Here is a 17,079-nt window from a genome sequence, read left to right on the forward strand (position 1 = left end):
CCTCCACAGGTTCTGCCTGAATGGCTGATTCCTTCCAGCACTATGTTTTCTTGTTCAAATTTCCAGTGTCTGCAGTCTCTTGTGTCTTCCAGAAAAATAGAAGCCTTTACATGCTGCTTCTGACCCTGGATTCACATCCTGACAGCTTTGGCTTGGCAGTCCATCAATTATTCCCTGCTCAGATCTCAGAGTAATACTGCATATTGGGTCAGATGATAGAGGTAGAGCTTGATCCATTCAAGAAAGGATTGCAGTACATTGGTTCTGGTCTACTTAAATGTTCAGTCAAGCCATGCAGGGTGAGAGGCCTGTTCACTAAACTCCCGTCCCATATTGATGGGTCACCCTGTCTAGTTTCCAGCAAGTAGAAGGAATTAAATTTCCTATACGATTCATACAAATACATTTCACTCCAATGTTAGAGAGCTTGGCAACTACACACACAAGGATTTATTGCTGGCCTTGGCCACAGGTCCAATGTTGATCGGACTTTGGAAAAATTCTCAATTTTTGTCATAAGCTAGTAAGTTAGTAGTGTTAGTAGTAATAAGTAGTGTTCCTTTTACACACTTCTCTGTTTCTTCAGTGCTGTCAAAATAACCTGTTTTGATTTTAACCAAACTACATATGTGCCATCTAATATCTGAGCATGCCTTGTAAGGTGACCTGTTCAAAAATGTTATTGTTTATTCAAAATATTACGATTTTCTTTTAATCACTTTGAAAACTGAGAAATCTCTAATCTGCTTAATCTACAAATTTATGATTGACATGCTTTTTCTGTATTTTTAGCTGACAAAAATGATGCAAAGCTTTGTTAGCTATTTTCTATTTATTTTGTTTCCGTATTTCAAATGAGCAGCATTTTTGTTACCACATATGATTTTTCTTGTGGTAATGGTACCCACTAGTTGTAATGTAGGCATTTTGTTGCACCCAAAACAAAACTTTCGTCCAAAACAAACCTCTAAATATGCTCAGAAATCTGCAACTAAGTCAGAAGAGGAGGAGGAAGAATTTGACAAGACTCCTGATCCACTTCATCAGCTTATACTACACTTCAGTCGAACTGCCCTCACTGAGCGAAGGTATAGTAAGGATTTTATTCTGCTTTTGTAAAACCAATAATACTGATGAATCATTGCCCAATGATCTTCCAGCTTGTAATGAGAACACCTTCCATAAGATCAATGATGTAAAAACATAAGAAACGGGACACTACTATTTTCTTTGAACCTGTTTCATTGTTCAGATTATACCTTTTTTTTCTCATCCAATTTCCCATTCAAACCCTAGATAATTAAATTTTCAAAGTCACGCAATCTATTGATCTGAACAACTGAAGTAGAATATTCCAAAGGTGCACAACGTACCAACTTATCCTAATATCAGTCCTAGGTGACTGGTCCATAAGGTCCTAAGTGATAGGAGCAGAATTAGGCCATATGGTCCATCAAGTCTGCTCCACTATTTAATCATGGCTGATCTATCTCGCCCTCCTAACCCCAATCCCATGCCTTCACCCCATAACTCCTGACACCCGTACTAATCAAGAAACTATCTCACCTGCCTTAAAAATATCCATTGACTTGGCCTTCACAGCCTTCTGTGGCAAATAATTCCACAGATTCATCAGCCTCTGACTAAAGAAATTTCTCCTCATCTCCTTCCTAAAGGAACATATTTTAATTCTGAGGCTATGACCTTTAGTTCTAGACTCGCCCACTAGTGGAAACATCCTCTCCACATCCATTCTATCCAAGCCTTTCACTATTCTGCAAGTTTCAATGAGGTGTCCCCTCATCCTTCTAAACTCCAGTGAGTACAGGCCCAGTGCCATCAAACACTCATCATATGTTAACCCACTCATTGCTGGAAGCATTCTTGAAAACGTCCTCTGTACCCTCTCCAGAGCTAGTGCAACCTTCCCATATATGGTGTCCAAAATTGCTCACAATACTCCAAATGCAGCCTGACCAGTGCCTTATAGAGCCACAGCATTATATCCCTGATTTTGTATTCTAGCCTTCTTGAAGCCCTTACTACCGATTCGACTTGCAACTTAACTTTTTGGGAATCTTGCACCAGAACTCCCAAGTCCCTATACACCTCAGATTTCTGGATTCTTTCCCCATTTAGAAAATAGTCTATTCCTTTATTGATGCTACTGAAATGCATGACTCCACATTTTGCTACACTCTATTCCATCTGCCACTTCTCTGTCCATTCTCCCAACCTTCTGCAGAGTCCCTGCTTTCTCTACACTACCTGCCCCCCTACTTGCCTCCCCACCTATCATCTGCAAACTTAGCCACAAAGCTTTCAATCCCCTCGTACAAATCATTAATATACAACGTGAAGAGTAGCAGCCCCAGCACCGACCTCTGAGGATCTCTGCTAGTCACTCCCATCCAACCAGAAAATGCCCCCTTTATTGCCACTCGTTGTCTTCTGCCATCCAGCCAACTGCTATCCATGCTATTATCTACCCTTTGATAGCATAGGCTTTCATCTTCCTTAGCAGCCTCATTTGTGGCACATTATCAAAGGCTTTCTGAAATCTAGATAAACAACATCCACTGACTATCGTGTTTAAGAAGGAACTGCAGATGCTGGAAAATCGAAGGTACACAAAAATGCTGGAGAAACTCAGCGGGTGCAGCAGCATCTATGGCGCGCAGGAAATGGGCAACGTTTTGGGCCGAAACCCTTCTTCAGTCTGAAGAAGGGTTTCAGCCCGAAACTTTGCCTATTTCCTACCATTGCTGTTCCACCGTCATTCCTGCTAGGGTCCCTTTCCAGTCACTTTGGCAAGCTCCTCCCTCATGCCTCTGTAGTCCCCTTTGCTCGGCTGTTATACAGACACATCTGATTTAATCTTCTCCCTCTCAAATTGCAGGTTAAATCTTATTATGTTGTGGTCACTACCTCCTAGTGGTTCCTTTATCTTGAGGTACCTTATCAAATTGGGTTCATTACACCGCACTAAATCAAGAATTGCCTTTTCCCTGGTGGGCTCCACTACAAGCTGCTCTAAGAAACCATCTTGGAGGCACTCCACAAATTCTTGGGAATCAGTACCAATCTGATTTTCCCCAGTCTACCTGAAAATTGAAATCTCCCCTGACCACCATAACATTGCCTTTCTCACATGCTGATTGTATCTCCTGATGTAACTTGTACCCTATATCCTGGGTACTCTTTGGAGGCCTGTAAATAACTCCCATTGGAGTCTTTTTACCCTTGCAATTTCTCAGCTCTACCCACAATTAATCTAAATGTTCTGATCCTATGTCACGACTTGCTAAGGACGAACTTCATTCCTTACAAGCAGAGCTACCCCTCCGATAGGATGTATAACCTTGAATATTCAGCTCCCAGCTCCGTTCCTCTTGCAGCCACGTTTCTGCAATTCCCACATCATACCTACCAATTTCTATGTGCTACAAGCACATCCACTTTATTTCTTACACTACGTGCATTCAAATACAGCAGTATTCACCTCCTCTCCTCTCACGCTGGGCCCGATTTTACCTGACCCTACTCTCTTACCCTTCTTAAACTTTCTGTCCTATTACTCCTGGAGACTTCTATAACTTTTCCTGCACTCTCTTCCCCTTTAACTCCACCCTTAAACTTCGATTTTGTTGACTGCAGCCCCGTATCTATCCTGTGACTTTGATCACGAGTTGGGGACTTTCTAGCCGGAGGGCATCGCCACTTATTTTAGATCTGTAGGCTGTAAGCCAACCGGTTCAGGGGATTTGTGGTCGTTGAACCCTCTTCATGTATCCAGAGGTTTATATTTATTAATATTACTGGTTACATTATATTCTTCACAATCTTTGGAGCCTAATTTTTTACATTTTTAATATATTGTTCTATGAAGACATATGTTTAATATTTCTTACCTTTCTTTATTTCTGCAGTATAATTTATTAGCCCTTGAGGGATTTCAATTTGCTTTTTCAATTGGCTGTTCCTAGTATATTCAGAACAGTTAAATTCCTTCACAGTATTTACTTTTAGTCTGGGAGCCTATCTAGAGATACCCCAATCTATAAAACGTTCTAAAATTCTCAAATTGTTGCAATTTTCTTCCCCAAACATTTGTTCTCCATGGGTGCAAACTTAGGCTGTGGCTCCAATAAACTCTGCCAAGATGCAGCACACGAGTAAGGAAGAGACACCAAAAACCAATGACCATAAGTGTGTCAATAGTATTAGAAAAGAAGCGTGAATCTGCCAATCTTATTTGCGGGCGGCACAGTGGCATAGTGGTAGAGTTGCTGCCTTATAGCGCCTGACTCCTGGCTTCGATCCTGACTATGGGTGCTGTTTGTATGGAGTTTTATGCTCTCCCTGTGACCACATGGGTTTTCTCTGGGTGCTCTGGTTTCTTCCCACACTCTGAAAAAGCACTGGTTTGCAGGTTAATTGACTTTGGTAAATTGTAAATATTGGCCCTAATGTGCAGTATACTGTTAGTGTATGGGGTGATCGCTGGTCGACAGGCCTGTTTCCATGCTGGATCTCTAAAGTCTAAAGTTTATTTCTACTTATTTCATGATGGTGCTAAAAGTCATGAACATTTTGTTCTCTATATTTTAAACCTTTGCTGATGTTCCCAAGAGCTCGTTCTGATTAAAATCTGAGATATGAATAGGTGCTGAATATTTGTAAAAAGTCATCCCAAATTTTTCAACCTTTATATTTGTTTTTATTTATTGGAGGGCTTTCATGAGATATTTTGCAGAACAAATTTATGTTAAAATGATGACTACAATGCAGAATTAATTAATCCAATATCACATGTTACAGTGCAATTGAAGAGGACCCCTTATACCTTGCATATGCAGACATGATGGCAAAAGTAAGTTTTCTGGAATGCTGGAGAAGTTCAGCATTATTCATTATGTAAACATAAATACTGAAACTGTTTCTGTGGAAACCGTGTCTATGTCCTTGACTTTTTATCAACGTGAAGATGACAAAATGCAAACGGATAATGCTAAGGAACAGTGTAGAAGAAAGGCATCATTGCTCATCCTTTCACTTCAATTTGATTTTTTAAATGTGTGGAAATCAACAAATGCTTGTGCTTGGAAGCAAAATTAAATGGGTTTTGGTGGAGAGAAAAAAAGGTGTCCCTCAAACCACTCGCCTCAAAAGGGAGATAGGCATAACTATTATTTTACGTTTAACTCAAAGCATTTGAGTGCAATGAATAAAGTTGTCAAGGCAATATCCTTGAATACCAATGAATAGGTATTCTGAAAAGTAAAGTAGATTGCTGAATATTGATTTGTAGCATGATCCAAGGGAACAATAGCGGATGGGTTGAACAGAGTGCTGCAGAGATTGGCAAGGTTACCCATCATGTATGCACTGTGTGCCGAGCCCATACAAAATGAAGGTGGAATTGTTAATTTGTAAGGCACCAACAATGGACATTGAAAAGCAAAAATTACTGGCCTGAAATATTAACAATTTTTCTCCCTCCACTTGTTCTGCTTGGCCTACTGAATATCATGAGCGTTTTCTGGGTCTAACTAGCAATGAATAAGAGTGATAGAGGGTTGCTGTAGAATTTTCACCATCCGCACATTCTTGCTGTTCTTGTCTACGATCGTTGCTAGTTATAGAAATGCACATTAATTTAAATTTTGCAGCTTTTGGAGAACCAAGCATCCATGGTCTTAAAAGTATGGGTCAAACACTGTCAGTGTCTCTAAGCCTCATGTTATACAGGCTTCAATTGGGTGATGATTTAAGGGGCTATATTCCAGCGTGTCTAGTGCTGGGAATCTACTATGAAATATAAATGTCAAAATGCACTGTGATAATGGGAATATTACATATAGCTGCAGTAATCATGTCATGTTTCTTCTTTCAAGAAAATAGGCAGTGCCAATATTTCCATACAATTGTATATGTGTAATTGTACTTTAAATTCAGATCAGCCCATTAATAGTTAAGCATGTTTGATCCTTTCCTAGACAGTGAAAGATTTATTTACAGGATGTGCAATAAGCGAGTTTGGTATTCCGATTGTGCATGCCCAGGTCATAGGTCACTCGAGAAAAACATTCTTGGAAGCTGAGCTGTTGCGTTTATACAGACCTGCGTTTCCGATCTGCATACAGGCAACATCTCTGGAGAAGGGATGTCAAACTCCAACCCGATACATCACCTATTCCTTTTCTCCAAAGATGCTGCCTGTTCCATTTTGTGCGTATCCCCGTTGGGCATGCACAGGGCACGTACGCGAGGATGCTCTTCATTGACTATAGCTCTGCATTCAATACGGTCATCCCCACCAAGTTCACCATCAAACTCCACCAGCTAGGCCTCAGCTCGCCGATATGCGATTGGATCCTGAACTTTCTGACGGAGCGACCGCAGGCAGTGAGACTGGGCCCGCACCTGTCCTCCACTATCACCCTGAGCACCGGCACACCACAGGGCTGTGTACTAAGCCCCATGCTCTACTCCCTCTTCACTCATGACTGTGTTCCTGCATTCGACACCAACACCATCGTGAAGTTTGCAGACGACACAACAGTGATTGGGCTGATCACCAACGGTGATGAAACAAAATACAGAGCGGAGGTGCAGAACCTGGCGGACTGGTGCGCATGTAACAACTTGTCACTAAACACCTCCAAGACCAAGGAGTTGATTATTGACTTCAGGAGGTCCCATAATGGAGAATACGCCCCAATCTCCATTTACGGGGAAAGTGTGGAGAGAGTGTCCAGCTTTAAGTTTCTGGGCACTCACATTTCAGAGGACCTCACATGGTCCACCAACCCCACTGCGCTGGTCAAGAAGGCACAGCAACGACTGTTCTTCCTGAGGACATTAAAAAAGACTGGTCTGCCCCAACAGCTGCTGACAAACTTCTACCGCTGCACCACAGAGAGCATATTAACGTATGGCATCTCTGTGTGGTATCTCAGCTGCACGGAGACGGAGAGGAGAGCTCTTCAGCGTGTCATCCATAGAGCGCAGAGGATTATTGGGACACAGCTACCAGCCTTGGAGGGCATCTACCACACACGGTGCCTCAGGAAGGCCGTCAGCATCCTTAAAGACTCCTCACACCCTTGTAACGGACTCCTCACACCCTTGTAATGAACTACTTCCCTCCGGCAGACGTTATAAGGCCTTCTACGCCTGAGCCTCCAGACTCGGAAACAGCTTTATTCCCAGAGCTATAGCGGCTCTGAACCGGCTCTGCTGAGTGCCCCCATCCCCCCTGGACTGTCTCCCTCAGATGGTCACGTTGCACAGTTTATTTATTTATTTTATTTTTTTGACATCGGTTGGAAGCTGAATACTAAATCTCATTGCACTGATGTGCAATGACAATAAAAGATATTATCATTATTATTGATGACTGGCGCTCAGCTATCACCAGCAACGAGGGGGTTAACCGACAGCCACTGGATAAGGAGAGAGGTGCAGCTGACGGTCTTCAGCCCGTAGGGGAATGTGTTCCTCAGGAGTTGGGGCAGAGTTGAGCTGGAGTTAGCGCTACTTCTCCATGCTGGCTGTAAGCCTGGGGCCGCCACTGCTCCAGGCCAATGTCCTGTCAGTTCAGGGTCTTCCCGGACAATTCCGGCCGCCCCAGACAGGGATGGGACACTCGGGATAGGACGGGGACGGTCCAGTAGCAATTCAACAGTGTTTCAACAGCCCTGGAGACCCGGGTTCGATCCTGACTACGGATGAAACGCAGGTCTGTATACACGCAGCAGCTCAGCTGCCGAGAATGTCTCTCCGCCAGTCCAGTCTCTCCCCGCCTCCCACTCGCATCTGCCCCCTCTCTCTCGCTGTTACACCCTGCTCTCCCGCTATCTGGCACCCCCGTTCCTCAGATTAAATTTTTTAACATAAATTATGAATAAAGATAAGAAAATGTTTCAAACACAAGTAATATTTTCGTATTCCAGTAGCAAACATATTAAGAATTAAATGAAAATAATAAATTCTTTAACTTTTTGAATATCTCATAATTGCAGATTAATGAACTGAACTAGAACTGGGACTGTAAATAGTGTGTGAACAGCAGAACAAGAAAGGAAGCTATTGAGTTAACAGAATTATAGACTTTCATTGGTAGAATAGTTAACAATTTATACAGCCAGCGCTTTGTTCGCTTTTTCTTAATCACAAATGACCTTTGCCAAATCCCATGATTCCTTGCATTTTTCGGAATACCGAACTCGCTTATTGTTTAAGTTAAAATGCCATTCTTTATTACCAACATCCTTGTCATTGATTTAAAAATGTTCAACTTGTTAACTGGTATTTGTGTTCCAGCTTGGATATTGGGATATTTTGTGAATTTAGAACTTTGAAAGTGAGAAATATTGATGCTGTACAGCACTTGGACCATGTCAGCCAAGTAGCCTAAACAGGCTTGTTCCACTTGTCTGTGCTTGGATGATTTTCCCCTAAATCTCTCCTATTCATATACCCGCCAGATGTTTATTTTGCATATTTGAAGTTTTCAAAGACATTTCAATGCTTGAGTGATTTGCTGAACAAAATCATTTAATTCTAACTTTGCTTTAATATTAGAGTTGCCATGTTGATGATGATGATGAAGAAGATGAAGAAAAAGAAAAAACTTTTGAAGTAAGTTGATAATAAGTTGTCAAATATTGAGTTGTTTATTCCAGAAAATAACCACATTCTTTAAAATAGTATCCTATCTTTGTGCTAAAAATGGACAATAGTATAAATGATATTGGAATAATGATGGAAAAGTCTGTAATAGTGGAGTGTGGTAATTGATAACTATTGAAACCATGTATTTCAGTTCCCAAGGCATATTTGTGTGATGTGTTATATCCAGTTTATATAATGCACAATTGAAACAATTATCAGTGTAAAGGGATGTCAAACCCAGCCCATCCAATTAGCACTATGATGAATACACCACTCACTTGCTTAGAAATTGCCTTACACTTTTAATATACTAAACAGGTGCTACATTTAGACCTAACAACTCATCAGATGACCTGTAAAAAATATGGTGAGTTTGTGCGAAATAGTGGTTTAAAAAAAATTGTTAGGCTGGTTCACCCAGAATTTTTCATTAAAATGGTTGTTTTAGTGCAAATCCCACTGGCAACAGCACAAATAGTCCTAACTACTTGTCACTGATTTGCTGACCTCGGGCATGAATGTCACTCTCTGACAGCCACAAAACAGTTGCTGAAATGAATGCCAAAAGAAATTAAAGGAAACAGGAAATTCATTTGTTTTTTGTGTGCGTGGTTACTGAAGGATCCACAATAAAACAGGATACATTGGGGGTTGATGGGGTGGTGCATTCGGCATCTGGACCGTACTGTCAAATCAACTCATTAAAATAAATTTAACATTCCTCTCTAATTTTGTTCTTGAAGTCTCGTGGATTTGGAGCTGCAACTTTGGGATCACAGGGTGACGGATGTCTTTCTTTTATCCATTGGTGCCCCTCAATGACGAGTTAGCAGTTGTTTTAAAATGAGTTTAAAAAAAATATATCTTACATTTTACTTGCAGTGGTAGTTAAAAATGATTCCTGTTATATTACCCTTTCATTGTGATTTCGTGCAAGCTGCTTTCTAAAATATCACTTCTATCATGGACTTAAAGGATACATATTTCTGAGTAATATGCATTAAAATTGTTTGTTTTTTTATGTTCCAAAAGGAAAAGGAAATGGAGAAACAAATGACACTCTACCAGCAAGCAAGGCTTCACCAGCGTGCAGCAGCTGAGATGGTTATACAAATGATTAGTGCAAGCAAAGGTAGAGTGTAACCATGGTAACAGAACAACAGGCTTCATGTGAATAGCCCTCTTATCTTCCGTATTGCTAAAGCACTTGTGAATTTGGATTGTTTTGTGATTGAAGTACGCAGAGTAGATGAATACAACTTTATGTTGTTCTGTTATTGGAACAATGATTTTATTACTAGACTCTATATTTATTTTGCTATCATTCATCATTTTTGTATTTTGTTCTTACAGGTGCATTAACACCCATGGTGACCACAACATTAAAGCTTGGTATCTCCATTCTGAATGGTGGTAACCCTGATGTCCAGCGGGTAAAATAGTCTTTGCTATTAAAACATCTGTAGCAGTTCTAGTGACATTAAAACACTAATCAAGTGTACTGATTTATTTATCTGTGCAAAACATTTTTTATTTTTAAGATGAATTGTAAAACATTGAAGCTAATATAAAGAAATGTAGCCATGAAAGTGGTCCTAATGATTCATTGCACTGATAGGAATGATAAACTGTGGAAAGTTTATTTAGTGAGCATATTCCATTAAAGTTAACTATAATACATTACATTTGTTAATTATTTATACATAAATAACGTAACTTTTTAATTTAGATAATGTTGGACTATTTGAAGGAGAAGAAAGAAAGTGGTTTTTTCAGGAGCCTGTCTGGATTGATGCGATCCTGCAGGTAAAAGAACAACGTTTAAACAATATGTTGAATTTGCTGGTCTCTTCCTGTCAGTGAGTCAACAGGCACATAGTCATGCTTATTCACAAAATCCATATCTTTGTTCTCAGAGTAAATGTAAGGTGACACCTAGGTGGTATCAGCATATATTTTATTCATTCCATAATTATTCTCAGAATGTTGCAGTGGACCTTTTAGCACCACTGTGCAGGAGCTTTATACATCATGGGTGTTCTGTAGAACCACATAAAAAAAATATTCTGAGTCATTTATATCTGTGCAGTATGAAGATCTGTGCAGTATGAGAGCATTCTTACCAGCAGTCTCTCAGTCTGGTATGGCAGTTGCTCTGCTGCTGACCAGAAGGCACTACAGAGAGTGGTGAGGACAGCGGAGAAGATCACCAGATCACCCCAACCTGCAATCCAGGACTTATACCCATCTCGCTGTCACAAGAGAGCAACCAATATCATTAAAGACACCACCCACCCAGCACACAAACTGTTCACTCTCCTACCATCTGGCAAGCGCTACCGCAGCATGCGGAGCAAAACCACCAGATTCAAAAAAAAAACAGCTTTTTCTCTCAGACCATCAGATTACTCAACACACTCAAGAAAATTCCATGAACATTTAACTAACTCAATATCTGCAGTATGCTATTTGCACTTTTCTATATTGCACCTTTATTATTGCACCTTAATAACATACCTCAAAATTTTACTACAGTCTGGCACACTGTGAATATTTTAAATAATGTATATTGTCTATCTTGTTGGTATATTGTATGTCTGTGTTATAAATATTACTTGCACATTTGGAGTTTGGGGAAACGCAATTTCAATCCAATTTATTTGAATTGACAATAAAGTTTACTTTGAACTTTGAACTTTTGAACTTTGAAGATGTAGTCTAAAGAGCGGGCTCAACCTGAAATGTCACCTATCCATGTTCTTCAGAGATGCTGCCTGACCTGCTGAGTTTCTCCATCAATTTGTGTCTTTTTTTAATAAACTAGTATCTGCAGTTCCTTGTATCCACAACCCAAATTCTATACTCAGTAGATGGAGAAAAAAAGCTGGAGTAACTCAGCGGGACAAGCAGCATCTCTGGAGAGAAAGAATGGGTGATGTTTTGAATCAAGACCCTTCTATACTCAGTACCCTGACTGATGAAGGCCAATGAATTGAAAGCCTTCTTTACCATCCTCTTTCAAAGAACAAAGCATTTGTACTCCTTGATCGCTCAGCTCTGTAACACTTCCCAGGCCCCTATCATTTAATGTGAAGGTACTGCCATAGGCTAACTTTCCAAAATGCAATACTCCACACTGCATTGATCTCCATTAGCCTTTCTTCAGTCCACTTCCCCAGCTGACCAAGATCCTGCTGTAATTTTTGGTAACCACCTTCATAGGCCTCTTGTACAAAAAGCAACTTTGCACCGCCATGCCCTGCTTTCTTCCAGGAAGCCAATTCTGTTTCCAGGCAGTCAGCTCTCCCTAAATGCCATGCGATCTAACCTTCCAGAACAGTCATGCAGAACCCCCGTCTGAAGAAGGGTTTCGGCCCGAAACGTTGCCTATTTCCTTCGCTCCATTGATGCTGCTGCACCCGCTGAGTTTCTCCAGCTTTTTTGTGTAACCTTATCAATGGCCTTGTTGAAATCCATGAAAACAATGTCTACCGAATTACCCTCATCAACTTTCTTGGTTGCTTCTTCAAAAAACTCAATTTTGTTAGACATGATCTCCCATGTAGTAAATCATGCTGATTATCATTAATCAACCTCTGTCCATCCAAATATAGATACATCTTATAATAATAATAATACATTTTATTTATGGGCGCCTTTCAAGAGTCTCAAGGACACCTTACAAAAAATTTAGCAGGTAGAGGAAAAACATGTAAGGGGAATGAAATAAATAGTAGAGACATGACTAGTACACCCTCAGAATCTTAACCCTCACAATCTCCTCCAGTAACTTACGTACCACTGATGTTAGGCTCACTGGTCTACAGTTGCCAGGTGTTTCCTTGCAACCCTTCTTAAATAGAGGTACAACGTTAGCCACCCTCCAGTCATCCAGCACCTCATCTGTGTATAGCAATTATTTCTATATCTCCGTCGGGGCTCCTGCAATTCCCTCCCTAGCATCCCACTGCGACTATGGATACATATCTACCCTCATGTGCTTTTGAATATCCAACACCTCCTCGACTGTAATATGGACTGCCGTCAAGACACCTTCATTAACTGTTCCAAGCTTCCCAGCTGTCATGGCTTTCTCCACAGTAAAAGCAGAGGAGAAATTCTTATTGATGACCTTGCTCATCTCTTGCGGCTCTTCAAATAGATGACCACTCTAGTTTCTGAGTTTTCCTGTTCACTCGTTCTAGTTGCCCTCTCTCCCTTGATGTACATAAAATATTTTTGGGTTCTCCTTAATCTTATCTGCCAGAGTTGCCAGATTCCAGGGTGGTCTTAGTAAGAAGATGAGCACTGTTCCTTGAGAGTAAATTAGACTTCTTTGAAAAAATATGAGACCAAACACAAAAGAAGTCCGAATGGGAGTAGGTAGAACAATAAAGTGCAGGCAACTGCAAGCTCAGGGTCAGGCTCGTAGACTAAATGCAGTGATGTTTTGCAAAGCAGTACCTCAATCTACGTTTGGTTTCTCCAATGCAACGATGACCATTGCTTCTCTCTCCACAGATGCGGTTGACCTGCTGAGTGTTTAAAGCATTTTACGTTTTTATTTCAGATTTTTAGCATTTGTAGTTTTTTTTTTTTTTTCATCCATCTGTTAATATTCTTTGATCTTGAGGGAAGGCAGCCCATCACTATTTCAGCATAATTAGGCACAGGCCTGTCCATAATTAGGCACAGTCCATATTACAGTCGCTTTGAGGGCACAACATTTGTTGTGCCCTCAAAGTACAAAAATCTGTCCAAATATCATTTCAGTCAATAAAAACCTGTGAAGTGCAAGTAGCAGATGCACCACAGTTTTTCATTTGGAAAATGCTATCTCCATGCTGTTTAGTATTACTTAATTATAATTGATTTCAAAATGGTCTTTAATTAGATGAGAAATTCAATATCATTTAAGGAGCAGTCTAAGCTAATGATTTCTCAAACTCTCCCCATGGAAGGCAATTTTTGTACTCTATTCCTTTCTTCCATTTGTGCAATTGCAGCATCCTTGACTTGAATGCCTTTGAGAGACAAAACAAAGCAGAAGGTCTGGGAATGGTGACTGAAGATGGAACACGTAAGAACTGAATCTTTTATCGTCATTATAACAGTAATGAGTTAATCCTGCAGAAATACAGATTTGTTAACATATTATCTCCTACAAACTGTTTATCTGTAATTGTACCTTCATTACTTTACAATTATTACATTCTCATTGTTGAGTTTAACTTGTCTTACAAGTTCATATTGTTGTGGGTAATGTTTTGGTATTTTATTTGGTATACTTTATTAATAAATCATTTACTCAGATTTTTTTTCTCCTCCCTTGAACCTTAAAACCATTGGTCCACAGTCATTGTTCGCGGACATGGTAAATACATGGTTTAGATACTTTTGAATGGCAAACTGACCAAATGTGGACCAGAAAAAATACTAATACGATTCATATTTTCCAAATGAGAATTATCAGTTTTTAATGGTCAATAGACCCTAATATACAGTTTTTTTCTGGTCCATTAATCTGCTTATTATGTGACATGCATTGAGTATAACTTGAAACTGCTTGTTCATTAGAATTCTTACAGAAGAAATTATTGATATTTGCCAATAAGGAATGCCCTTTCAAATAAGATTAAATATAAAAATGTCCTTAACATGTTCAGATTTAATTTTAAATCCTTTTATATGCCATGTGGATGCACTTTAGAGCTTTGTGTATGTGTTTAACAGCATCAATATTCAGTCTGTATTTGCATTAGCATTGCATTATTTATTGTCATTTATGCCATTCATACATAACAGATAATAAGTAAGTTCAGCACGTGTATGTGCAAGAAACCAAATTTAACATTTTTAAATGTCTGTTCACAAATTGTTCAAAGTTTGAAATATAAAGAATTTGAAAGTTAAAAACAATAACACAACTTAAAACAATGATATATGAAGTTTTTTTATAGTATCATAGATGTTATGAATATCTATCGTATGTTAAGCACTAATTACAAATGGTTCCATTCTGGTGTGCTAAACACAGAAGTATCTTTCACAGTAAGCGTCTCATCTTTTTTTTACCTCACCAGGTGACAAGGTGTTACAGAATGATGAATTTACTCGGGATTTGTTTCGTTTCTTGCAATTGCTGTGTGAGGGACATAACGGTGGTAAGTTTAGTTCAATTATCATCTGATGTGCATCACAATGAGCACAAATACCTGAGAGAAAAATGAATGCAAAGGGGATACTAATCAAGTTTTTATTTGGTAGGGGAAAAAAACCTTCATAGGAACAAGATCATTTGTGCGGTTCACAAAACTGTTGCTGTCGAAAAGTAAAATTATGTGGCTCAGTTGATTCAGTAAAAGTAATAATATGTGTACATGTAAGGCTTAAGTAGCTTGAAATGTTCTATAATGATTCTTATTAATTCCGCATTAGTTAGTGTGATCTGGTTTCTCCTCTATGAAACACTGAATGCGGATATGTTATGCCTCCCTGGCTGTGTTAATTAGTGACTTGAAGGAATTTGCAAATAATAGCACATCTTGTGACAAGGTAATAAATAGAGGAAATCTAATTAAGCAAATTTGCAACTGATTTTTAATGTTCATAATAAACATAAGGTTGGTTTCTCTGGTGATTTAGTCAAGTTAACTATCCAGATATCTGAGTCCCACAGTTCGGTTTAATCTCACATTTCTGTTTAATCACAGGTTTACTCTGAAAGTGCATCCTTATGTTTGGATCATATTATTGCCTCACACGGTTGGCTGCTTGCTAATACTCCTGTTGATGCATATGCATGAGTAACATGCACTTGGGCCAGATACCAATAGGCATCCTGTGAAATGTACCCATCAAGAAATCAATGCTAATAGCAGAGATGAAAAGGGAACACTTTTAAAATGGACAAATGATAGGAAATGATTATTGGGCATAGTAAATATATAGACATGTGTTTTTTTATTTTTAAAGCAGCAATGAAAGGAATAGATTGGGTAGATGCACAGTCTCTTGCCCAGAGTAGGTGAATCGAGGACCAGAGGACATAGCTTTAAGGTGAAGGGGAAAAGATTTAAGAGGAATCTGAGGAGTAACTTTTTCATACATAGGCTGGTGGGTGTATGGAATGAGCTGCCAAAGGAGGTAGTTGAGGCAGCGATTAAGAAACAGTTAGACAGATACATGGATAGGAGAACTTTGTGGGGATATAGGCCAAATGGGACTAGTGCATCTAGGACATATTGGCTGACATGGGCAAGTTGGGCCGAAGGGCCCGCATTCACGCTTTTTGACTCTATGAAAGATATGGGTCATATTCATGAATAACTTCTGTGTGAAACAATTATCAAAAAGATGACCTTACCATTACAATCCATTTTTAAATGCTTTCGCAAAACATAAAGTGCTGGAGGTATTCAGCAGGTCAGGGATCTAGAGAGAGAACAGGCAGACGGTGTTTTGGGTCGGGACACTTCTTCAAACCAATTGTGGTGATGGGGAGAAGAAAACTGGAAAAGGGAGGAGGGGATGGGACAAAGCCTGGCAAGTAATAGGTAGATACAGGTCTTCTTCCTTCGTGTCCATCATCTATGTTTCATGTTCGGCCAGTGGACAGCCTTTTTGTTTGCCACCACTATATCTTCCAGGCAGCATTGTTCACCAAGAAGTGGGCATCTTAGTAGGTGTGGCAGAGATTGTACAGATATTCCACATTCACATTCTGTGTCTGCCACATCTGCATAGCCCCATTTGTTCATATTGGTCTTGCATCGGCCCATCCTTTTGAGCCTATTGAGGATCTTCCAGTCACCAGGTGGTAGCTGTTCCTTGGTGGGGATAGGCCGTGTGCTGACGTGGGGTAGAAGGATGAAAAGCCAAAGAAAAGAAGTGGAAGCCAAATAACCGAACGGAATACAAAGCCGTAATGCCAAATAACCGGATACATACGAAGCCGAAACGCCAACTAACCGAAAGGATGGGACGCCGAAAAGCAAACTCACCGAAAGGCCGCTCTGCCGAAAGGCCAACTCACCGAAGGGCTGCACCGCCTACAAGCCAACATGATGTCGCCGGGGGGGCGGAACTTGTCAGCGATTGGTCCAGACCCCCGCGTCCATCACAAGCCATATGTGACTGGGCACTCTGAACCCGAGCACCAAGTTGTAAGCGGCCAAAGCATGCTTCGGGACAACCCCCACTCTCTCACGGCCACGGCCGCCCTCCGCCTCGTCTCCCCCATGCGGCCGCACTGTGACGAGCTGTGAGTCGGAAGCGCCGGGTGGAACAGAGGTGTGGGACAGGCTGGTCCCTCTTCCCACCCAGAGTCACTGACTGCGATGCACCGCCCTCGGACCCCAACCCCCACACAGACCCCAGTGGAACAGGCAGCATCTCTGG

General features: G+C 40.4%; 1 protein-coding gene across 3 annotated transcripts in view; it reads left to right on the forward strand.

Annotated features, from left to right (window-relative positions):
• The window catches only part of ryr3 (ryanodine receptor 3), a 324,483-nt gene that overhangs the window by 268,183 nt on the left and 39,221 nt on the right, over positions 1 to 17,079 (forward strand). For all 3 annotated transcript variants that reach the window (XM_055640726.1, XM_055640727.1, XM_055640728.1), the window contains 9 exons: positions 982 to 1,088; positions 4,822 to 4,873; positions 8,590 to 8,646; positions 9,712 to 9,811; positions 10,033 to 10,112; positions 10,409 to 10,485; positions 13,686 to 13,759; positions 14,036 to 14,053; positions 14,763 to 14,843. In XM_055640726.1, the coding sequence (XP_055496701.1) occupies positions 982 to 1,088; positions 4,822 to 4,873; positions 8,590 to 8,646; positions 9,712 to 9,811; positions 10,033 to 10,112; positions 10,409 to 10,485; positions 13,686 to 13,759; positions 14,036 to 14,053; positions 14,763 to 14,843 (646 nt within the window). The remainder of the gene's footprint in view (positions 1 to 981; positions 1,089 to 4,821; positions 4,874 to 8,589; positions 8,647 to 9,711; positions 9,812 to 10,032; positions 10,113 to 10,408; positions 10,486 to 13,685; positions 13,760 to 14,035; positions 14,054 to 14,762; positions 14,844 to 17,079) is intronic.

Source organism: Leucoraja erinacea, chromosome 9 (genome assembly GCF_028641065.1).
Source record: "Leucoraja erinacea ecotype New England chromosome 9, Leri_hhj_1, whole genome shotgun sequence".
NCBI lineage: Eukaryota > Metazoa > Chordata > Chondrichthyes > Rajiformes > Rajidae > Leucoraja > Leucoraja erinaceus.